Raw genomic sequence first — 26497 nt, 5'->3', positions numbered from 1 at the left:
TCATAGTTTTGTAACGAAAAATCAAATACGAAAGTTCAGAATATAGGTAAAATAACTTTAAGCAGATAACAGCTTGGCTTACTACTTTGGAAATAGGCACCAATGTGTCTGTGGCTTACGACTGGCTAAAGTTACCCCCAAATTTGCAAACTTTAAAAACTATTTACTTTTTCTTCATTAATTTATGGCAAAAATATCAGTTCCATAATTAGCATACAAAATTACATCAATACACCAAATTTGAATTGAAATCAAATTAAAGGAATTGAAAAGTGAAAGCCAAACTGAAAAGATCTCATTTTCCCGAAAATTACTAGGAAACAAAGCTGATTCGTAATTTTAGAAAAAATGTTCACTAAAAATATGTTACTAATTGATTTAACCCCTAGTTATCCACTGGTCAGACTGACCCTAAACCTTAAATCTAACCCTAACTTTAGTGTCTCTCAAACTTTCGCTTTTGAATTTTCGCTATTAATTGCTTACATGAACTGAACTACTGTAGTATAACATACAGTTTGTAATTTTTCGCCGAAAAAAATTTCATTGATAATTTTTCCTATTTATATTGCTTGTTCCAGCATTTCACATGACTTTAGTCATTTAAACTTGTTAAAACTTCAAAACTTATTACAACTTTCGTCATTGCAATATATTGCTTTCATTTTGTTGAATAAAAGTTATCACGCAGAAAATGCCAGCTTCCAAATCCTGTTTTCTGGCTAGGTAAAAATAATCAAACTTGAAACCTCTGTAACATTTTTCAAAAAATTTCTGGAACAAGTGAATAACAACATCAGCTTCAGCGTGAAAAATTACGTCAATATACAAAATATGAAAATTTTCCCTTAATCTTAAAATTTCAAAAAGTGAAAACTAAACAGAAAAGATCGGAAAAAAAGAATATTTTTCTATGAAGCTTTCTACAAATACCCTTCAGATAGTGCAGATTACGATTATATCGGAATTTAATTTGCCATCTACCAAAAACACCATCTGCTGCACGCTGGCACGGAAGTAGGGATATTTGATTATGGCACATGCATTCCTTATTTTGTGAAAGTAAATTATTGTCCTACAGGTACGGCACAAAAGATTCGGTTGTACAGTCGTTTGGTTATTTTCATTCTCGGACAATCCATTTTTGAGATATATTTCATCAAAAGCTTTAAGAAAAATCAAAATTTTGTTCTAGAAAAAGTTGCTAGAAAAAAATATAAGGAAATCTTTTAAATTGTTGTAATAATTACAAATTGTTACTTCCTCTTGCAATGTTACATTTCCGAATTTCATTTCAGTTGTGATTATGTAGCAAAGGTTTTCCGCACCACCAAAATTAATTTCTCTTCTAGAGAGAGTGGCAAACTCTCTTTCATTGAATTTTTCATGAAAATGTATGGAGAGAATATGTTGTTACTAAACTGTTAAAACTTTACTAACTTGATCGTTCTGTAACTAAACCTGGATTAATTTGTAAGAGGATAAATTGGTTCGCACTGGAACGGTGCCACACAATTCATTACATCAATTTTAGAGGAAAAATATCGGAACAAGAAAACATCCGAACATAAAAAACAATCCTTTTATTTTGTATGTACAAAATTTACACCTTGGGACAATCAGTAGCCAGGTCTGATGTGGAAGCAGCAAAGTCGGAGTTAATCATACTTTGTGAAGGCATTCTTCACAGAACTCCAGCTACACAGAGATGGTCAAATACCGGTCAGCTGCTGAGAACACGGCTGCATCTCGAGTCCGAGATGCAAGTGAACTCTGCTGCTGCTGCTAGTTTTCTGCGCATGCGCATCAGGGACCTTCGGCAGGCCTTCCAGAAGGTTCCAACCCTGCGCATGCTCCAGCTGTTGCAGACACGACGGTGGAGGGTAACGACTTCTAACTTGTCGCTACAAGATGCACCACAGGTGCTCAATAATATTAAGAAGTGGAGATTGAGGGGGCCATTCCATGTGTTGTAGCTCACTGCTTTGCTCTTCATTCCAATTCTTAGCCACATGAGAGGTGTGTACTGGCGTATTGTCATCTTGGAAGCTGCACTCACCATCAGGGAATAATGTCTAGACAATGGGAAGGACTTGATTTCCCAAAATATTCAGATAATCATTGCTGTTGATCCTACCATGATTGGACCAAGCGATTTCCCAGAAATGACTGCCCAAACCATCACAGACCCTCCTCTGTGCTTCACTGTACGAAGAAGGCAGTCGAGATTAAAAGCTTCCCCGGGCTGTCTCCACACATAAACTCGCCCTGCAGTGGGGAAAAGAGAAAAACTGGATTCGTCGGAGCACTTGTGATCTCTACACCAGTTCAGCATTTTATGCATGTTTTGATGAGAAATCAGAGGTTTCCTGATGGCTTTACTGAGCGAAACTTTTGGTCGAAACTGGGCTAGTCAGATTTTGATTCAACCCTGCAGTTACTTTAGGGGCAGTTTTCCGGTGATTTTTCATCACAATGCTATTCAACACTCGTCGGTCTCTTTCAGTGAGCTTCGAAGTCCTGCCGGACTTACTCCTCCTGCTGGAGGTTTTGCCCTGCTTCCCAAATTTAGTCATGGTCCTTGATAAGATAGCTCTCGAAAAAGCAAGGAGTTCAGCTGTTCTGCTGACGGAAGCTCCTGCCAATTCGAGCTCCAACAATTTGCCCTTTTTCGAACTCAGTGAAGTCACGCAACTTTGCTTAATTTATACTACGATCTAAAAAAAGAGACAGAAATAATCATTAAATTAGATAGATAAAACCATCTACAAAAAAAAAACAAAAAACAAAAAAAACACTCACATTGAAATTTGGATGGATATTCGTAGTATAATAGCTTATTGTGGAGGCTCAATGGCCCAGTGGTTAGGGCAACGGACTCGTGGTCATAGGATCACGGTTTCAATTCCCAGACTGAGCGAAAACACCTAAAGCTCCACGAGGCTCCGGCAGGGGATGGTGGCGAACCCTGCTGTACTCTTTCACCACAACTTTCTCTCACTCTTACTTCCTGTTTCTGTTGTGCCTGTAATTCAAAGGGTCAGCCTTGTCACACTGTGTCACGCTGAATATCTCCGAGAACTACGTTAAGGATACACGTGTCTGTGGAGTGCTCAGCCACTTGCACGTTAATTTCACGAGCAGGCTGTTCCGTTGATCAGATCAACTGGAACCCTCGACGTCGTAAACGACAGAGTGCCAACAACAATAGCTCATTGAAATATTGGAGTGAAATTTCTACTGTTCCAATTAATTTGTCCAATCACTATATATATATATATATATATATATATACATACATACATACATACATACATACATACATACATACATACACACACACACACACACACACACACACACACATACATACATACATACATACATACATACATACATACATACATATATATATATATATATATATATATATATAGTTTTAGGGAAAATAACCAATTTTCAAGAACTCATCGGTGAAAATCCACTATCACATATAGAAAAATTAATAATTAAAAGCACAATAAATGAGTACAATATAAAGTAAAGTAAATATCACAAGATAAATATAATATTATATTATATTTATCTTGTGATATTTACTTTACTTTATATTGTACTCATTTATTGTGCTTTTAATTATTAATTTTTCTATATGTAATAATTAAAAGCACAATAAATGAGTACAATATAAAGTAAAGTAAATATCACAAGATAAATATATTATATTATATTTATCTTGTGATATTTACTTTACTTTGTATTGTACTCATTTATTGTGCTTTTAATTATTAATTTTTCTATATGTGGTAGTGGATTTTCATCGATGAGTTCTTGAAAATTGGTTATTTTCCCTAAAACTATATATTTTATATATACTTTTATCTATAAGGCTCAATTTAATTTTAATTTTTTATAAATTGATTTTAATTGAGTTTTTTGCCTGTAATTTTGGATTTTGTCCCTAATATTATTATTATATATATATATATATATAATTTAGAGAAAAGAACCACAATCCTTGAACTCATCCATGAAAATCCCCCAAAACAAACTCAAAATGTTTTCACGTGTTGGGGATGTATATTTGCGCATGCGTAGACTCTTCAGAGCAGACGAGAAAATATTAAGCCCTCACCAGAAAATGCTAGAAATAACAGCTAGATGTCAGAGAAATATCTTTTCATCAGCTTAATAAGACTTTCTTTTTGACGGGTGGAGATCTTTTCTGTTTGGATTTAATTTTGTGAAAATTTTCAAATTTTCGAATCTGATATTAATTTGTAAATCTTTCAGTTTCTATCTATCAAATACACTCACAAGGTTTTAATCATCCCGAAGTCATAGCAGAAGACTCTTGTCCAAGGTGCCGCGCAGTGGGACCGAGCCGAGAACCACCTGGGTGGGAAGCAAACTTCTTACCACACATCCACGCCTGTGCCTGCTCAAGTTTTTCTTATTTTGGAATTAAAAAGAAACAGATGTTATTTATATGAGCAGATTTTAAAATCAGATCCCTGAGGCAGAAGAAGAGTTAAAACTCAGTTTGTAACTTATAACATATTTTGGCTCGGTATTGGTAGACATCATTCACCCATGCAAATTTACCTTATGACAGATAAAGAGGCTAGGCTAAAATAGAGGGTAAATGACGTCGTCTCCTCACACGAAGGACCGCCAAATTTTGATTTGTTCTCAGACACACACACACACATACACACACACACACGCACACACACACACACACACATACACACACACACACACACACACACACACACACACAGAGGTTCGCTGAGGATCAACGGTATAAATACACATAATTAACGAAGTTATTTGCTATTTCCAAGGAAATAATACGAAAATAATTTGTGGCATGGTATCAAAACTGAAATAGATATGGAAGTGAATAACAATGAATAACAAGTGCATAATGGCATCAGATTCGAAAATTTGAAAATTTCCACAAAGTTAAATTCAAACAGAAAAGACCCACCCCACCCGTCAAAAAGAAAGTGTCGTTAAGCTGATAAAAAGATATTTCTCTGACATCTAGCTGTTATTTCTAGCATTTTCTGGTGAGGGCTTGATATTTTTTCGTCTGCTCTGAAGAGTCTACGCATGCGCAAATGTAGACCCCCCCTCCAACACATCTGGAGTTTGTTTTTTGGAAAGTGGGAAAGGGTATAGGAGTGTCGACATAGGGTGTTTTCAAAGAAAATTTGAAATTAAAAAAGAAATTTTTTAATCCAGATTCTCAATCTACGTATTTTTCTTAGTGGATTGTAAAAAACACAAGGTGTAGGGAAGTGGAAAATTAAAAAAAAAAAAAAAAGACTTGTTTTATCAAAATCGTAAAATATATGCGCCGAAAACAGTTCTAGGTGTTTTGTTTTTTTAATACTTTGGTTTAAGGTATTTCCCATTAACGTCATCTTATTTGAGAAGTACCTCGGCTACATCTGAAAACATGGAATGCGGTGTATTTAAATACTGATTAGTTGTTGCTTCGACACAATTGTTTCTGCTCCATCACCTCTCATTTAAATCTCTCGGCAGAGGTCGACTCCCATGTTTTTCATTTGTGTCTCCTTATGAAATGGATCATACTCAGAACAATACACAAAAGTAAGTTTAATGTTGATTATTCCCCCAGCTAGTTTATGTTTATATACATATTCGGGCAATCTTTCGGCTTAAATAATTTCATTGTTATTTTTCGTTAAACTCTTTAATGCACATATTTTCAATAAGTTGTTCACTTTTCCGATGCTATGTTTTCTTATATATTTCTGAAATTTTATACTAATAAATTTTTTTTTCGACTATTTACATGTGTAGTGGATATACTAAATATTATTTGGGAGGAAATATTTACCCCCGTTTAAACGTGGATGTTTTGTTAAAACAAACCACACAGCGGTATATTAGCTTTTAATACAAAATGCATATGGTGCAAAATATTATTTTGATGGCATATCTAAGATACCACGCTCTATCATTATTTGATATGTATGCTTTATTACTGTTGTTTAACTCTAGGCGTATCGTGGTTGACTAGGCTTATGATCAAAAGCAATGAAAACACCCAAAACCGGCATGATGCCCTTTTTGTGTTTCGGCTGTTATTCGAGCGGTTTCTTAAATCTCGTCCAGCAACCGTCTGGAGGTTCGTTCCTTCGTTGGTTCGTGTAGTTTTCGCAATCCATAGAAAAAGTCCAAAACGTCTGCTTTAATTTCCCGGTGTAACATATATTATCGATGTCATATTTATCGATCACCGTTTTTTTTTGTTAAAAATTCGGTGAAGGTTAATTCGTACACCACCCGTTTTCGGCGTAACAAAAACCCTAACCCTAAACACCGGGTGTACGTACTTTACTTTCAGCCGTTTGTGTGTGTTTTTAATGACACAATGTAAACATTCTCACATTTATATGGAAAAAAAAAAAGTGCATCCCTTACTTCAAGGACATAATTATGGTATCGAGCCAGTCTACAGACTAAGTTTATAAGGAATCTTTGGTGGAGCTAAAGAATACGCACGCCACCCCTTTTCGGCGTAACCCCAACCCTTAACTAACCTAGCTCTAAACCTAACCTTCGCTCTCAATTTAGAATAAAACGAGTGGAAAACGTAGAACAACAAGCACTTCTGAGTAGGAAGAAAAATGTAGTTATATAAGTTACAACATTTGATATTTAATGCAAATTAATGTTTTCTAATTTAACTGCAAGACCAGCCATTTTTTTTTAAAGTGGGGGTGGGGCGGAGAGTCAGTCGATATTATTAACCCCACCTTCCGAACCTCGATCGGAATTTTATTTTATCGATCCCAAATTGATGTAAGGCAAACTGACCCTAGTAGTCCTATTATGTAATGTTTTATGATTTTAGCTTTTCGTTTGAAAATACTTGCAATTTTTTTTCTTTTTTACCGAAGGGATTTTTACCACCATTTTTAAGTATGTAGTGAAAAAAAATTGTCAAAATCGGTCCAGGGAATCGTGGGTAGGGGAAAAAAATCATTAATTTTCACAATTTTTCATAAAAAGTTCCCCATTTTCTTCAAGGCTGTGTTGAAAAAAAAATATGTAAAAAACCCCGTCAAAACGGAGAAAATCCAACCTATGTAGACGCCCATATCTGAAACTCTGCCCACATGCAACTAGATGGTCACCCTTGTATAGGAGATTGAGGTCACGTTTGGGCGGCATTCCTACCAGTGTGTATATTAACACAAGTGTGCTGCCACAACTTTGTTACTTCATAACTCTCAGAAAAATGGATATTTTTAATGAAATCTTTTACAAATACCTTTCAGATTGGTTAGGTTTATAGGAATGTAATGTGAAAAACAGAAAAGCTGTGGTTGACAAAATAAAATAAAGAATGGTTTGATGCAAAGAACTGCCAAGATGTGAGTGTGTACACTATATGTGATGGTGTTCTAATGTACGCTTAGAGGGTGGTCATACTACAGACATTACAGAAGAGAATGCTAAAAGAGTTCCGTGTGGGACACCCGGGCATCTTTAGAATAAAAGCACATGCAAAGTTTCGTATACTGGCTGAGCATGGACAAGGAAGTTGAAAACCTGGTAAAAGGCTGCAGAGGATACTACCTACTACAAAATGTGAACGTTGACCAGAAGTGAAATATCATGGTCCCAATTGCATATCAATTTTGCAGGCATAGTAAATGGATATTAATACTTAATAGTAGTGGACAGCTACACAAAATGGCCTGAGGATGCGAGGTGTAAACAACTAACCTCATATATAGTAATAAACTTCTTACATGAATTGTTCACAAGATTTGGTGTACCGGATATAATTGTCTCTGATAACAGAACACAGTTTGTATCCTGTAAGTTTAAAAGATTCTGCGAGATGTTCATGTTAGAACATAAAACTATAGCACTGTATCACCCTAGATCGAATGGAAGGGCCAAACGGTTCATGGACACTTTTAAGAGAGCTTTAAAGAAAGCTAATAAGGAAGCTATGTACAAGGTTGTGATCCAACAATTCTTAAGGGTATACAGGGTAACTCAAACCTAAATGTGCCAGAAGGAAGTTCACCAGCAGAATTAATGTTTGCCAGAAAGGTGAAGTCAGTATATTAAAAAAATATGTGCTAGTAAAGACATGCTAAAATTCTTTAGAATCGGTGATAAGTTATATGTTAGAATGTACAAAAATGGTGAGCAATACCGAGAAGAAGAGGAAATTATAACATACATAGGAAGAATAATGTATGGTGTAAGAAGCAGAAATGAAATGGAAAAGAGACAAAGAAATCAGCTTCAGGAAAGAGTCATCGAAAAGGAACCGAGAAGAGTAGAGATACTGATGGATTGGCTATATGATACTTTTTGGGTTCCAACACCGTTACAAGAAGTCAAAACCACATGTACAAAGAAAAAGAACACTGAATTCCAAAAAGTAGACCCTAAGAAGAAAAGACATTGAGTGTATAAAAAAAGAAGGGTGAGGTGGGATGAATAAAAGAAATTGATTGTTAAATAAAATAATTAAAAGGGGAGATGTTGTATAGTAAAACTGTATGCCCTTCCTAGTAAAAAGTGATTGGAGTCAGCCGTTATAAATAAACCAGTAGCTGTCAAGAGAGTCGAAGAGTTGACAGTTTTAGACGGTGTCTTGTGGAGCTATTGGTACGAAGAGATATAACAATATCTGATGACTAGTAACTATTGTGGCTACTAGTGTAAAACAGCAACTACAGTACAACAGCAGTCATATATCACACCAGTGGGAGGAACCCACTTTACAACAGTTTCATAACCCCTTGTGAATTTGTTTAATCCTCTTGAGTTTGTTAATTCCTCATCGCCGCTATTGTAATCCAGCATCAGACTGTTGTAATGTCCACTCTAGTATAGCAGTACAGTTAGTTAGACAAGTAAGACATGACTATCTGTGATAAACTTCACCAACTTTTCAATAACCCAACTTCCTATCTCACAGTATTTGTGACAATTAGCACATACCACTTGTCATGTGGGAGGGGTGTTACGTTATTATTATTATCCTCCCCATAACAGAAACTGAAAGAACCTTGTATATGTCATACACAAGGATTGGCAACAGGAAGCACATTCAGCCATAGAAAATCTGCCTTTACAAAATTCCATCTGATGCTTAAATGATGATGATGATATGTATGTATTAACCCTTTAGTGTTTAAACCGGCCATAATTGGTTGAAAATTATTCCTCTTTATTTGTTTGAACCAGCCAAATCTGGCCATATCTGATTTCTCTATGAAATTGCTAAAAAAATAAACAAATCACATTATTGAATTCTTGTAGCTTTGAGATAATGTGAGATAAAGACTTTCCCACCTTTATTCAAGTAAAAATATGGTGAAAGTTTTGAGACTTCTTGGTTTTTTTCAACATTTGAAGAGAAGTATATCTTAGTTTTTAACGATATGGTGCCAGGAAGTAGCAATTCTGACTTCAAAGGTTTTTCTCTTGATGATGTACAAAATATAAACAAAGACAGCAGTGATTTGTCTTCAGACAAATCATGACATTAACGAATCTTTTGTCTGACGAGGAAGATTTTGATGATGAAAGTGATAAAAATGAAAGTGATGAAAATGATATTGAAAGCATTATGGCAACATGTTTGAAGATTACTACATCAACCAGAATTCTCGATTTCACAGAAAAGACTAGTCCACAATACAGTCCATCTCTTGTTACTCAATTATATGGACTATTTATTTTTACTGAAAAGTTTTTTTGAAACTCTCATGGAGGAAATAAATGCTCAATGCATAATTTCTATTTGTGGAAGACCCAATCCACTATGGCAGCCAACTGATACTGCAGAAATGTGAGCTTTTTTTTTTTATTATTATAAACATGTTTGGTATCAAGTAACTTCCTCAACTCTGGAACTACTGGAATCCTGATATAAGGTATGGTGATCCATATATCTCCAGCATTATGTCTAACTATTGTTTATGTAAAAAGTCACAAGGTACCTACGCCACCAAAGGACTATGACCATTTGAAATTTCGGGTTGACATGATATATCAGTTATGTGATAACTTTTCTTCCAGAAAGCACAGAACTGGGAGAAAAGCAAAATTAACTGAGATGGATGTCAACAGAAAAAATATTGACTTCCATAGAGTGGAAAAAATAAATGGAAGGAAAAAAGTTTGCAGACTGTGTTCACTGCAAAAAAGAAAAACTGTGAAAGGATATCAGGTCGAGACTTCATATATGTGTCCATTTTGCAAAGTGTCCTTGTGTAAAGGGTGCTTTGGACAGTTTCATGATAGAAATATGACATATCTATATTTTGTTGTTTGATAGTAATACTATCATATATTCCTTTCATTTTATTACTAATAATATGTAAAAGTGAGAAATACATGTTAATTTTCAATATATTACACACCTGTGTTCACCTTTGCCTCACCTGTTAATGAGCTTTTTATATTAGATGCATTCTGGTATGTAAATGTATTCATTAAATTGTATGTATAAGAGTACATAGCCAATGATATATTGACTTTGTTAGAGGCTTCCAAACCAGATTCATCAACCTGACTAAGTCTGTTGCACTTATTAACCTCAAAGGTCAATGCAGAAACTTCAGTAGTGTTTCACATTGATTTTGGTATTAAAGGTTCTCAGAATACTGACTAATTAAGTACCAAAAGATTTGAACATTCTTTGATCAACTTCTTTCATCTTTGAAATTTAATTTAATGTGTACAACACTGTAGTGTAATGATTTCACAATGCACTAAAATAATTTTTCCAATGAAACCTTAATGTTATCGCAATGTTTTTTTTACTAAGTTTCGATAAAAGAGATACCATACACAGTAAAAATTATATCTATGATCATACTTGTCTAATAATTAAGATGTGGATCAATTTTTTATATTCTGTATGCATGAGTGTGTTATTCATGGGAAACCAATGAGAAACCAACTCAATTTTTGCTCTAGAATTATGAAGAATTAAGGTATTTTACCAATATTAAGTGAATAACCTTCATCCCCTGTACCAGTACAAACCAATTTTATTTCAAAAGTCCTGCTGTGTAAAAATTACAATAAGTATCCTATTTCAACATTACAATAAATATCCCATTTCAACATTCTGTTTGCAGATTCATGGTATCATTTGTATATTCCTTTTGTAAAAATTGCTACAAATGACTATATCCATCCCATTGCAATATTCTTTCAGAATTACTGAATTAAATTTAATTTCCTTTTACTTCCAAAGATTGATACATACATCAGAGTTTTGCTTTTTTCTATCGTCCTGTATGGGGCTGTTTATGTTATCATATTACAAAGCTGGATTATACACCTTTTACAAAGAAGTGTATATTTTGGGGCTAAACTATTGAATAAATTTACACGTTTCATCAATGTGAAATCCATATATATTTGGCAGTTCAATTTCCCCTTAATTTGCCAAATTTTAGTCTTCAATCAGATGTCAGAATATCAAAATATCTACTGAAGTCTTCAAGATACTCCAATTTATAGATCAAAAATAGATTCTTGACAAAATTTTAGTTAGGAAAACATGTGCCCATGCCTTTGCATATCCCCTTTTCCAAAGAAAATCATTTACAAATGTCTGCAAAAATGTGTAATGGACTCCACTACAATGAGCTGCTCAGTGCTAGCTGACATTCAGTTGCTTGGTGTTGTTGTTGATGGTATCTAGGATCTGCTAGAGAAGTTGGCTTCCCCATCAATGTCTGACTGCTGAAGAATATTTCTTTGTCTTGGCTATTGATGGCATGTCCCTGCTAGCTCATTCTTGACTTGAACATGAAAAATTTGGCCACATTTTGGAAGCTAGTAACCTCTGAGTCAAAAGTATGATATGCTTCTTTATTTACTTTATCCAACTAGAATCTACTATGGTGATGTTGATGACTAAAGGAGAAATGTGAAAGTTAAAATTTGACCCTTATTGCATATTATGTTAGGTTGTCTTCTAAACAGAAGATAACCTAATGTAAGAATTGTGTTCACAAATACCTAGCACTCTCTATATCGAAATGTTTTCATCCAAAAACACCCACTCTCTGTCTACCATACATGTGTATTCTGTGATGATGATGATCACTATTTAACGTCTTCCTTGCCAGCATGGGTTGGACAGTTTGGCAGAATCTAATGAGTTGGCGGAGTGCATCAAACTCTAATGCAATGGTTCCCAAAGTGGTTGATACCACCCTAGTGGGGGTGGTGGAGGGATCTAGGGAGCATTTCAGGACAAACTCACAAGGCATGGAGGCCTAGGCACTCCGACCTGTCCAAGATGTGGGCTGGACAGGGAAAACGTCCTGCACGCTATTGTTCAGTGCTCAAAGGTGTCAGACGTGTGGGTTTATGCCGAACAACAGTTGTCAAGTGGAGGAAGAGTACAGCTGTTGACTGAATCTATAGTAAAAATTAAGCTGCCAGATTTCTTAATGAAAGAAAGTAATTGTTTTCTCTCTGTAGTAGTAATCACAAGAGAGGTGATATGGAAGACAAGAATGAAAGTGTTAAAGTCAGGTTTCTTCATCTCTGGCCTTGATTTAGTGAATTTTTTCATCTTTCACCTGAAAAGACAAATAGGGCTGGAGAGAAAATGCTTGACTATGAAAACTTTTGATAACAGATGGAAGAATGTTACATGAACGTTGCGTATGAAAGGTCCCTTATGAATGCGACATAGGATGAAACCCAGGTGTCAGTGGTGAGGCAGGGCTCGTGGGGTCTGAAATAAACCCGTCCCCCACTCCATCCATAATGTATCCTGTTTTGTCCTATCATTCAATCATCATCATCATCATCGTTTAACGTCCGCTTTCCATGCTAGCATGGGTTGGATGATTTGACTGAGAACTGGTGAACCAGGTGGCTACACCAGGCTCCAATTTGATTTGGCAGAGTTTCTACAGTTGGATGCCTTTCCTAACGCCAACACTCTGAGAGTGTAGTGGGTGCTTTTACGTGCCACAGGCACAAAGGCCAGTCAGGCGGTACTGGCAACGGCCACGCTCGAAATGGTGTCTTTTACGTGCTACTTGCACAGGAGCCAGTCCAGCGGCACTGGCAACGATCTCGCTCAAATGTCTTTACATGTGCCATCAGCACAAGTGCCAGGGCACAGGTGCCATCACGATTTCGCTTTCGCTTGCCTCAACAGATCTTTGCAAGCCGAGTTTCATGTCCAATGAAGGAACCTATTATAAATCCACTAAAATTTTAAAATAAATATTAATGTTAAATCCTATGCTTTCTTCTTTTTGCTACTGGACTGGTAGTAGGTGTATAGGTAATTCCCTCGTTAAAACCACTATCTTTTAGAACCTTATTTTTCTGGGGCAACGCTATTGAAAATGTCCTTATCAGAGGAGAGGCTAGATATTCTTTTACTAATGTTCTCTAATGTTCTTCTTTTACTAATGGCTCTAAAAGATAGTGGTTTTAACGAGGGAATTACCTATACACCTACCACTAGTCCAGTAGCAAAAAGAAGAAAGCATAGGAATAGGAAAATCATCTGGTTCACACCCCCCTACTCACCTGAAGTGACCTTTAATATAGGCAGATATTTCTTGGCATTGATAGACAGACACTTTCCAGTTAACCATAATTATAGGAAGATCTTCAACAGACATAACTTAAAAATCAGTTTCAGCTCAACTGCTAATTTTAAGAATATAATCGCACACAACACACAAAAGCTGCAATATGATGCCAGCTGTTCATGCAGAGATAAAAATTTGTGCCCGCTAAATGGAGCTTGCATGTCCGAAACCATCATTTATGAAGCCACCGTAGATTCTGTATCCACTAAGAATGCAGTTTCCATGAAGAAATACGTGGGCCTCACAGAGGGTAATTTCAAGGCCAGATACAATAATCGCACTTTGAGTTTTAGGCACTGGGACAAAAGAAAAGTGACAAAATTATCCAGTCATATATGGTCTTTAAAAGATAAAGGTGTCAGTTACAACATCCATTGGAAGATCTTAGCCAAGTGTAAACCCTACACCAGTGGCAGCAGAGGGTGCAGTCTATGTGATATGGAAAGATGGCTCATCTGGAAGGGCAGCTTGGACCCTACCACATGTCTAAATTCAAAGACTGAACTTTTCGGATCATGTCCACATGTGACCAAATATTTGCTACGTTTTTGGTCCCCCTGAGTTCACAGATTGGACTTGCTTTCTATTTTTTTGTGTCTCTCTATAATTAATGCTTATATTTCTTATATATATATTTTTTAATAGGACATGCTGATGGGCAGCACTGATAGGCTTCCATATTGTGTCTATGCACAAGTTTTTCACTTTTTTACCTGGATTTTATATTTTTATATTTTTATTTTATTATGTTTTTTTAATTATTTTTTACATAGTTATAGGCTTAATGTGTTTTTTTGTATTTTTCCACATATAGTTTTCTGTTTTCTCCCCTCGAAACTTTTTTCCGTACGCTTATAGACACGTACAAGGAACTTTATATGTGCGCGCTCGTGAGTGTGCGCGTGGATGCATGCGTATGTAGATATATGCGTGCATATATTGATTTATGTGCATGCGTGTATGGATATATGCGTGCATGCGATAATATATGCAGTTTTAGATGCGTTTTGCCACTACACAGTAATTTCCTTTTGTTTTTAATTTCCCTTTGTTTTTAACGGTCATTTTTCACAGGAATTTTCAATGGCCCGATAACTGAAGAAATGTTGGCGTGCCCCCCACCCCCCGGCATCCGAAACTCGGAGTTTTATCATGGCTACTGAATAAGTGTCACATATTTTTACAGATAAATTCCTCTATTTGCATAATATCGATGTCTCTTTCTTTCTTTTGTTGCCATTCCTGTCAAATATATATATATATATATATATATATATATATATATATATAAAATATATATTTTTTTTAACCAAAACATTTGGTAAAAAATATAATATCTATTAACAATCTTAGCAAAAAACTCACACTTGCGTTTTTGAATATATATCAACTTTAAATAGAGCTCAAAATTGATCCGTTGAAAATACTTTATTGCAACAACAATAACAATAATAATAACAAATAAATAGACCTATGTACATTTCGATAGAACATCCAGAATGATTAATACATATCATAAAATATTATAAAATATAGGATACTCCATCTCCATCATTATTATTAGCAATACACATCCAAAAAAAACAGAAACCATTCAAATCTAATTTTCATAGTTGACCCATGAAAATATACAAAACAGGATGAAAAAGTAATAGATGGCACACAACTTTCCATCCCAAATGTGCAATGAACGAGCAAACGGTAAATTTCCTGAAATCTAAACCTAAAAATTTTATATTATAATTTCATTTACTGTTCAATTTAGAACGCTATAAAATCCGTTAGAGTAATAATCATCAAAATAAATATCAAATTTAATAAATAAATAAATAAATAAATAAAGAATGTAAGAAAGAAAGAAAGAAAGAAATCATGCCGTATTGCTAATAATAATGATGGTGATGATAACAATAATAATGGGACCCTGAGGAGATGGAGTATCCTATATTTTATAATATTTTATGATATGTATTAATCATTCTGGATGTTCTATCGAAATGTACATAGGTCTATTTATTTGTTATTATTATTGCTATTGTTGTTGCAATAAAGTATTTTCAACGGATCAATTTTGAGCTCTATTTAAAGTTGATATATATATATATATATATATATATATATATATATATATATATATATTTACGTTTGTGTGTGTTCATGCTTATAGTACTTAAAACTGGTACTGTTGTTTATGTTCCATAACTTAGTAGCTTGAGAAATAGAGAAGGATAAAATAAGTATCAGATTGAAATAAGTACTGGGGTTAATAATATGATTGACTACACCTTTGATTGACTCCAGCATGGCCTCATATATATCTATATGTATGTAGGTATATGTGTATGTCAGTATATGTGTTCAAATACCTACTTATGAATCTAATATGTGTGTTTGTATAAATATATATATTTTCAAATATTTAAATATTTATGTAACTAAATCTACATATTTGATATGTATACTTTTATTTGTAAATGGATATCTATATATATAAAAATAAGAATTTGTGTCTGTCTGTCTGTCTGTCTGTGTGTGTGAATCCCTAAAACTGGAGAACTACACAACCAATTTCATTCAAATTTTACACATGACTTACTTAGGGTTCCAGTTGTGTTTTAGTCAAACACAATTTTTAACTTCTTGCAGAGTTCGAGCACACGGCAACATAATATCTCCTCCACTATTTAAGTATTACATGTCAAAAGTGAAACAAAAACGCTCATGTCAAATACTTTCACTTTAAAAATGAAACTATTCCACTAACTGAAACAATCACATTTCGATACTGTAATGACAGATACTTTCACAGAGAGAGAAAGAGAGAGAGAGAGATGTATATGTATACATATAGATGTATATGTACACCATTTCGATACTGTAATGACAGATACTTTCAGAGAGAGAGAGAGAGAGAGATGTATATGTATACATATAGATGTATATGTACACGTATATGTATATATATATATATATATATATATATATATATATATATATATATATATATATATATATATATATATAGATCTATATGCATATATAGATCTATATGCATACATGTATATGTATACATATGTGTAGATGTATGTATATATATATATATATATATATATAGATGTACATGTAATATGTACACATATATACATATATACATGCATACAGATAGCTATACATATATACACCCATCACACACACATGCACATGCACACAAACACACACATTAGTCATTTGTTTTCTTATCCAAAACTACGTCAAAAGTACTGAATGGATCTTTATGAAATTTGGAAATTATATTCTTTGCATAACGGCCATAACTCCCATGAAAATTCATATATTTTTGATGTTGATGAAGTTTTAACCCGAACATAACAGATGAGCATTATTTAGAAAATGATGTCACACGTTATCGAGGCTACCATTCTTTCTGGATGTGCAAAATGGGATGACGTCTTTATTCCAAGAATTCCTCTTACTCCATCAGGAGCAGACATTCCTTTTACATTCAGAAGACTACAATTCCCCCTTCGTGTGACTTTTGCCATGTCCATAAACAAATCTCAGGGTCAAACACTGTCTGTAGCTGGTCTTCTCTTGGAAGAGCCCTGCTTCTCACATGGACAACTGTATGTTGGCTGCTCAAGAGTGGGCAGCAAAAAAAACCTATTTGTATATACTCCACAAGGGAAAACAAGGAACATTGTTTACAACGAGGTGTTATAATCACAACAGCAAGAAAGTATGTACATGATCACCTTCTTTTACGAAACTTCATTGACTTTCATATATTTATATTGATATACATATATATACGTGTGTTTGGGTGCGTGTGTGTATATGCATCTCTATATATAAAGATGATGCGTAGTCTAGACAGCGTTTTTAGATTTCATTATTCTCTTTAACCCAGGCAACGCCGGGTATTTCTGCTAGTATGTCTATATTTTTCATTTTATATATATGTATGCATATTTTGTAATATCAAATGTTATTTTTCCTTGTTTGAATATAAAGTCTGTTGCCAACATCTGTTAATCATTCAGTTATGAAACTTGATAGAACAAAGAAAGTACCAAACTAGTAACCGTATTCCAAAGTACAAATGTTAATCCAACTGTGCATTAAAAATAATGAGGAAATCATGTTGTCACATTATCAAAAGCACACAGATCTTGAATTTACAAGGGTGGAATGAAAAGTTGATAGGTTGACTATGAAGGAGTGATGCTAAAGCTGTGAAATCTTGCATGCTTTAATTTCGACTCATTAATAACTACATTGTTTCTTTCCAGGTAAATTGACATCTGATTGGTCAAAGAAGACTTTAAAAATAACTAGTAGCGACTTCTTGAAAATCAACAAAATTTGGCATCATGGTATAATCAAGTACCTGCAGAAAAAAAGCTTTAGCCCCAAAAGGACATTCATGCTTACATGGTTGCTACAATAGGGTACAATGCACCAACTTTATCAACAGTGCAAAAACAGGAAGCTGAATTTAGGAGTGGAAAGGAGAGTCTTGAAGATGACCCAATGCCTGGATGTCCTGCAAATGCTACCACCAAGGAAAACGTTGACCATGTTCACCACATGGTGGTGGATGACAGGCAATTGACAATAAATGAAATAGCCAATGCTATTAATATATTCCGTGAGAGAGTTGAGAATATGCTGCACATTGAACTTGGTATGATGAAGATTTCTGCTTAGGAGGTTCTAAGTCTTCTGGCACCTGCTCAAAAGCACACCAGGATGATGACACCACAGGAAAATCTGGCACTATTTAAGGCAGATCCAGCTGTTTTTCTTGAACATTTCCTCATCCAGGATGAGTGTTAGTTTTATCACTTTGAGCCAGAGACAAAGAGACAACCCATGCATGGGAAACACCCCCTCCTCACCTGTTCCAAAGAAGGCTAAAGTAATTTCATCTGGAAGGAAGGTGATGGTCTCAGTTTTTGGGGATGCATAAGGTATTGTGCTTATTGGACTATCTTCAAAAGGGCCACATCATCAATGGAGAGTACTATGCCAACTTGCTGAGGCAGTCATGATAGGACATCAAGAACAAATGTCTAAGAAAACTGACGAAAGAGGTCTTTTTCATGAGGACAGTGTTCCAGCGCACAAGTCTTTGATTTCAATGGCTGCTGTGTAGCTTTGAATTGGTTGATCAGCCTACCTATTCTCCTGATTTAGCCTCATCTAACTATCATCTGTTTGCTAACATGAAAAAACACTGGGCAGGAAGCCAGTATCACAGTGATATGCTATCTATTATTGATGACTTTTTGACCGACAGGATGAAAGCTTCTTCACCAATGGGACCCAGGCACTGCAACACTGATGGAAGAAGTGTGTGGACTGTAAGGGTGACTCTGTTGAAAAAATAAACTGCATTTTAGTCACATTTGATTAGAGCATCTTGGTCAGCCTATGAACTTTTCAGCCAACCTTTGTATGTTAAATTGGATCCTATGTTTATCTTTCCTGTTGGATACTAGCAAATAGCACTGGTATACAGCCATTTATTTATACAAGCATTATAGGTTGTTTACCAGTAATACCATTGATACACACACACACACACACACATGTATGTATGTATATCCATTTTACCACACTTAAATTGTAGTAAAACAACTTTAATATTTCTCTCTCTACAAGATTTTATTACAATCTATGTGTGTACATTATATAGTATCCCATTCTTAGTAGGTATCACTCTGAACTTTTGAAATATATTTAAATGTAATTTCTTCTGTGCCCCCCCCCCCCCTTTTTGGGAGGAGCGTCCCAAAAGAAATATTTAGATACCTCCTTTGTGAAATTTGTGAGTATTTTGGGAAATATTCCTTTGTGAATATTTTAGGAAATATTCCTTTGTGAATATTTTAGGAAATATGACAATCTGAATCGTCAGCAAATTGGTTGAAGTTTTGCCTAATTAGCCTAAATGAATTATTAACTATATTTTTGAAACTGAAGTGATAATCATCTTCAAATTACATAGATTAGTAGCGTCCATAAGATAGTAGTTGCCTATTTTTTATTTTTTTCAGGTTTTTGAAAATGAAACTTTTTCTTTTTGGTAATTTTAAAAATATTTATGTAAAGCTTATTTTGTTACTTTTAAGAAACAGTCAATTTCACAGTGTTCCCAAACCTACTTTAATCCAAAAGTATAAGCTACAAGGTCTTGAGTTTTGACACATTTGTAGTAGATATGGAAATATTTTAAATCTTGAGACTTTTGGGACATGATACCATTTTGATAAAATTTCAATAGACTATTAAAAATGGCTCTAAATGGTGGAGTTTCAGATCAGGATGCCCACGTAAGTTGAATTTTCTCCATTTCGATGGGGATTTTTCCAATTTTTTTTTTCACCACAGCCTTGGAAATGATGTGGGAAACTTTTTGTGAAAAAAAGTTTTTGAAAATTTGTTGTTCCCCCCCACACTTCCCTCCACCCCTGATCTGGACCAATTTTGGCCAGTTTTCTTTCACTGTTGTTTCTAGCACGCCATGACCACCTGATACCTTTCTCAGAATTGCATGTAAGCTTAGATTAAAAAACAGATAAAATGTGATAAAATTGCTTTAGCAGTAAAAGCATAAATTGCTGTAACTTACAGCAAACTCATTAGTAGAAGAGAGAGGGATCTTTTCTGATTTATGGTGAAAATGAATTTCATATCAATAATTACCATACAAAACTATATCAATACACCAAATATGAAATCAATTGGACCAAAAATGAAGAAATTGAAAATTCATTTCACAATATAACTTTTATTGGTTAAGTTTGACCAATATTTCTCAAAGAAAAATTAAATTTCTATGTACAAGAATATCTGATAGGTAAAATTCAAACATTACTTCCACACTTTGTTAAAACAAGAAGAAGGAATAAGCAAAATTTTCAGTATGCTAATCCTGAGTTCCAGAAGACTTATGAAGCTCAATTTAGTGCATTTTTTTCGTAGAAATATCTGTTTACTTAGTAATTAGTTTGTCCATTTCTTGAAATTCTGGCTGAAACTCAATATTTGAAACCTTGGATTCATGTTCTGTTTGACCTTTCACCAAGTGGGAATATGTCAGTTTAACAAGTAACATCAATTTACTACCCTCTTTATTAACTTTTACATTTTTTTTTGCCATACCATGGCCAGATATGGCAATGACCTTATTGAATTAGTGAGAAATTTTTCTTATAATACTTGAAGAAATTATGTTTTTTTCTAAGTAAAGTTTAATGATAAATTTTCACTTTATATTTCATAACAATTATCTGACCTACCCCATTGATTTTTATATCAAAACTAGCAGCGATACCTGACGTTGCCTGGGATTAAAATGGTATAGTTTGTATATATATATACACATAAAAGTACCCACTACACTCTCTGAGTGGTTGGCGTTAGGAAGGGCATCCAGCTGTAGAAACTCTGCCAAATTAGATTGGAGCCTGGTGTTGCCATCCGGTTTCACCAGTCCTCAGTCAAATCGTCCAATCCATGCTAGCATGGAAAGCGGACGTTAAACGATGATGATGATGATGGTGATGATGATATATTACAGTTATGTTGAAACAGGTGATACGGGAAAGTGCAGCATTGACGACCAAACATTTGTGGAGTAAATGATGGTCTAATTTGACTAAGCAACATATAATACATCCGTTTGGAGGATTCCATGCCCCAACCTGTCATGGAAAATTGGGAGTTGATGGGATTATGAAATTTTTGAACCCACCAAAAAGCTGTCAGTGGATATATTCACTTTTGAGGCAGTCAACGCAGTGTCTAACATGATCCATCATTTGGTTGACAGTCAAATGAATGGAGGTGTAATGGAGATATTGTATGTAAATGAGTACATTCCGGAAATGGGCTGCAATGCGAGACAGTAATGAGGAAGTGAACTGTTGTAATGTTGCAGAAGGTGAAAGGTTGACATTGAATTGCTGGTGTGGCTGTAGGATAAGAGACATAAAGTGAGCCTATGCAGCCACATGTGAATATGTAGTAATGAATTACTTGAAAAAATAAGGCATAATGGTTTACCGTGTGGTATCTATATAGCATGTCTGTATTTTTGTATGCAGTGCAAATTAACAAAATAAAAGCAAATGATACATTCTTGCATACCAGTTGTCACATATGTATTGCATGTGTAGATGTGTGTGTGTTTAATAACATACCACACAGATATATACATGTTCATACACTTACACACATACACTCACAGACAGATAGTCATATACAAAATTTGATGTCATCATCATCATCATCGTTTAACATCCGCTTTCCATGCTAGCATGGGTTGGACGATTTGACTGAGGACTGGTGGACCAGGTGGCTACACCAGGCTCCAATCTGATTTGGCAGAGTTTCTACAGCTGGATGCCTTTCCTAACGCCAACCACTCCGAGAGTGTAGTGGGTGCTTTTACGTGGGTGCCCCGGCACGAAGGCCAGTCAGGCGGTACTGGCAACGGCCATGCTCGAAATGGTGTATTTTACGTGCCACCTGCACAGGAGCTAGTCCAGTGGTACTGGCAACGATCTCGCTCGAATGTCTTTTCACGTGCCACTGGCACAAGTGCCAGGAAAGCGACGTTGGTAACGATCACGCTCAAATGGTGCTATTTACATGCCACCAGCACGGAAGCCAGACAGCTGGTGCTCTGGCAACGATCACGCTCGGACGGTGCTCTTAGTGCTCCACTGGTACAGGTGCCATCACGATTTTGCTTTTGCTTGCCCCAACAGGTCTTTGTCGTTGCATAAAATGTCATGTTGACAATAGAAAGATTATCTCTATTGAATGTTATATTGTTATATTGTTTTAATCGAAATGAAAATAATGGAAATGAAAATAAAATTTTGTATTGACACTGACCAGCCCTCACATACATATAGTGTGTTTAATAACATACCTAACGTGGAAAGACACACTGTGAAACATATACACTCTCATACACTAACACACATACATTCACAGACAGATACACAGTCATATACAAAATGTAACATTGTTGTTGTCATCAGTCATCATATGTGTAGACAAGTGTGTGTGTTTGATTGTGTACTGTTACATATGTATGTGTAAATGTGTGTTTAACCCTATTGTTACCGTATTTATTTTGAGATGCTCTGCGTTTCTTTCATTTACTTTCAATATAACAAAGAATTTAGTAAAATAACTTAGTTATCATTCAGCTAGTGTTAGGAACATAAATTGTGACTAAGATTTGATGGAAGATTTTAATTCAAAACTTATGAAAACAAGACATTTGTACTATAGAGCCAGAGCCAGTTTCAGCCAAGTTGATAACGAAATGGTTAATGATGTACCTAACGCAGAAAGACACACTATAAAACATATACACACTTATACACTTACATACACTCACAGAGAGATACACAGTCATATACAAAATGTGATGTCCTTGTCGTCATGGTATAAAATGTCCCGTTGACAATAGAAAGATTGCAGTGTGAAAGATGTTTGTAAGCCATTCAAGAACACACAAAAACTGTTAGTTTCACTTCAACATTTAAATTTCATTTGTGTCAAAACATTTTTGTTGCTTTGAAACCGCAACTGTTCACTGACAAAACTTTGTGCTGCATCTGAGAAAGTAACAGTTACTTCATGATATATATACGTGTTTATGTATGTTTATCATTATTCAGTTTATTTCAAGATTTCTTGCCAATTGAGAAAGAACTGGTTTCTAACCTAGATCCAAGTCTTCTTCATTGGAATTTCAACATCAACAACAGAGTATTTTTGTTTGTTTGTATGTATGTATGTATGTATGTATGTATGTATGTATGCATGTAGTTGCATATCTAGACATGCTCACATATATTTAAACGATAGACTTCTGGAAAGTTTTACAGATTTTTACAGTTCCAGTGATGGAGTGGATCTGTAGTCTTTGAATTAGCTTTCTCCTTTCTGGTTTTGAGAAGCCTAATTTCTCAAGATTGGTATTTAGGCAGTGTGTTACATATCCCTGGGCCCAAATAATTATAGGTATAAACCTGAACTTGTAATCTGGATAGAGTAACTGCAGATTTCTCAATAGTTCAGCATAGGTGTTCTCTTTTTCACTGAGCTTCAGCTTTATCTTAACATCTGCTGGGCAGCTAATTTTCACAACTGTGCACAGTTTCTTTTCTCTATCCCAAATCATTATATCAGGTCTGTTGTGCTTACATTTTATTGAGGGCTTCACTGGTATGTTCCACCAGTATTTCTTTTTATTACGACTGGCTATAGCTTCTATTATATTGTGGGTTCTTATTTCTTTATCCTCAAGATTATCCTTTCAACAGATTTCATTATAGAGTGTCCTAGCTACAATGTCATGTCTCATCCGTGATGATATTTTTGGACAATTGCTTGTGATGTGGGTGATATCTTCAGTGTGAACTCCACATTTTATGGCTTTTCCTGTATCTCTATCCCTTTTGTGCATCAAGTACTTGGTTGATATTTCCTGTTTCTGGATTGCAAATGCATGCCCTTCAAAATGGGAGCTAGTAATCTGGCTATTGGTCTATGATAAATTGCTTTGATGATTGATGTTACTATCATCATGGAGCTTTCTACCAACATAGCCATGCAGTCTTCTGCTCATATAGGCTCATCCTTTCATCTGATGATATATTGCAGTACAGTCGTGCAGCTTGTTTGATATGTAGTCTATGTTATTCATGTATGTATGTATATGAGTAAATGTGCATGCATGCATATACACTGCATACAAAAATACAAACGCACTATATACATACCATGTATATTCTCATGTGACTGCATAAGCTTACTTTGTTTCTTATTCTACGGCCACACCAGCAATCCAATGTATGTATGTATGTACGTGTGTGTGTGAGTGCATGTATCAATGTATATGCGTAAATGCACATGCATATTCGCATATATGTGTGTATGTATATATGTATGTATGTATGTATGTATGTATGTATGTATGTAAAACAAAACATGGCAAACATGGAACTCTCTAGGACGTTTTGGTGTAGGGAAAATGAATAGCAATGGTTTCATGCTACTGAAGCTTTGCAATAAACATGGACTTTACATCAGAAGCACTCATTTCATGCACAACATGAATGCATTCAAGCTCTAAAGTTTGGCACTTGCTGGATTATGTCATCATCCACAAATGTGACATCTATGGCATTTGTAATGTCAAGTCCTTTCATGGATTGGAATGCTGGCCAGACCACGTCTGGTGTGAGCAAAGTTCTGGATGATGATTAGAGTGAAAGAGAGAAGAGGGCCATTTGGCATTCCTTGGTGTTGAATGTTCACAAGATATATGATGCTGTGTTGAGGAAAGAGCTTCAAATTCACTTGTCTGGCATTGAAAATACTACAGTATGGGAAGATTTCTGAGACCAGGTTCTTTAATGTGCTGCTGAAACACTGGGATATGCTACTGCCAGACACAGAGACTGGCTTGATGAAAAGGATGCTGAAGTTCAGCGATGATTGATTGTAAAGTGCCATGCCCACAATGTATTTCTGCACAGAGGACTTTCAGCAGTGCAGTGAAATCTAGCACTTGCCCACTACAGCAGTGTAAAATCACTACTGCAACGATCTCTCAGGAAGATGCAGAACACTTGGTGGGAGGATTTTGCTCATGATGTTCAGGCTGTTGCTGATGCAAATGACGGCAAGAAGCTTTACCATCTTATGAAGCAAGTTTATGGGCCTAGGAGCTCTGCATCAGCTCCTTTGCTTTCCAAGGAGTCTTCTACTCTATTTACTAAATCAACAGGAATCACAGGTCGCTGGATCGAACACTTCTCTGAACTCCTAAACCAGTGGTTCCCAAACATTTTTACTCACGGTGCACTTTACAAAAAGTTAAAATATTTTGGTGCACTTTGTACATAAATTCTAAAATTTATTCAATAGGGGTTTTATACATATTAGCATAGCATAAACTATAACGTAATATATAGATAACTAGCAGAGCAACCCGGCGTTGCCCGGGAATGAAATTGTTGCTTATATACTGGAAGGAAAAAAGCAAAATATGCTGTATAGAAATCTGAGGACATTCTATAGATGGACTCTCAGATGAATGATGACTGGGCACCTCTCATGAATTGGAAAATTGAAGATGCGCCAAAAAGCCTCATTGGTACTTGGAAACTTTACGAAAATTAAAATGTGGATTAAATGAAAAAAATGATTTACGTGAATATCCTCACAAGAGTAATTGAAATAAATTGCGATTGTGGAACCCCTCACGCACGCACGAAAGCACACACGCACGCATACACACAGAGTATCACACATCAGATGAAATGGAAGTGTGTGTGTGTGTGTGTGACAGAGAGAGAGTGAGAGAGAGAGAGGTTTGTTGTCATGTATACGTACATGCATAAATATGCATACATCTTTGTGTGTGTGTGTGTGTGTGTGTGCGTGTGTATGAGAGAGAGAGAGAGAGAGAGTAAATCTATACTATATATAAAACAGATGTGTGTGTAATCGACTTCACCAAATGCTTCCATACTTGTGATGCGTGAATAATTTGACCTCGGATAAATGTTAGGCTTTATATTTAAGATTCACTTCTTTAAAAAGGTTCCTCAATATCAACTTCCGGTATTGACGTAACAACGGCAAAAAGCTTCACTCTCTATTTTGTGTGAGTGTGTATGAGAGAGAGAGAGAGTAAATACTACATACACACCGCTCTCTCACTCTGTCTCACACACATACACACGCACACCTTGACTCACTCACACTCTGTCTCTTACAAACACACACATACATAAATGTAT

General features: G+C 35.3%; 1 protein-coding gene across 6 annotated transcripts in view; it reads left to right on the top strand.

Annotated features, from left to right (window-relative positions):
• Nucleotides 1-5124: 5124 nt before the first annotated feature.
• The window catches only part of LOC106881589 (lysosomal cobalamin transporter ABCD4), a 99122-nt gene continuing 77749 nt past the window's right edge, over nt 5125-26497 (top strand). The window contains exon 1 of one of the 6 annotated variants that reach the window (XM_014932045.3): nt 5125-5625. In XM_014932045.3, coding sequence (XP_014787531.1) covers nt 5597-5625 — 29 coding nt within the window. In that variant the 5' untranslated portion in view covers nt 5125-5596. The remainder of the gene's footprint in view (nt 5626-26497) is intronic. The other 5 variants (XM_014932044.3, XM_014932046.3, XM_089359876.1 and 2 more) reach the window with 5 other exon arrangements.

This window comes from Octopus bimaculoides, chromosome 11, assembly GCF_046866305.1.
Source record: "Octopus bimaculoides isolate indiv1 chromosome 11, ASM4686630v1, whole genome shotgun sequence".
NCBI classification, from domain to species: Eukaryota; Metazoa; Mollusca; class Cephalopoda; order Octopoda; family Octopodidae; genus Octopus; species Octopus bimaculoides.
The sequence above is the reverse complement of the archived record's forward strand: the minus strand, read 5'-3'. Positions and strand labels throughout refer to the sequence as shown.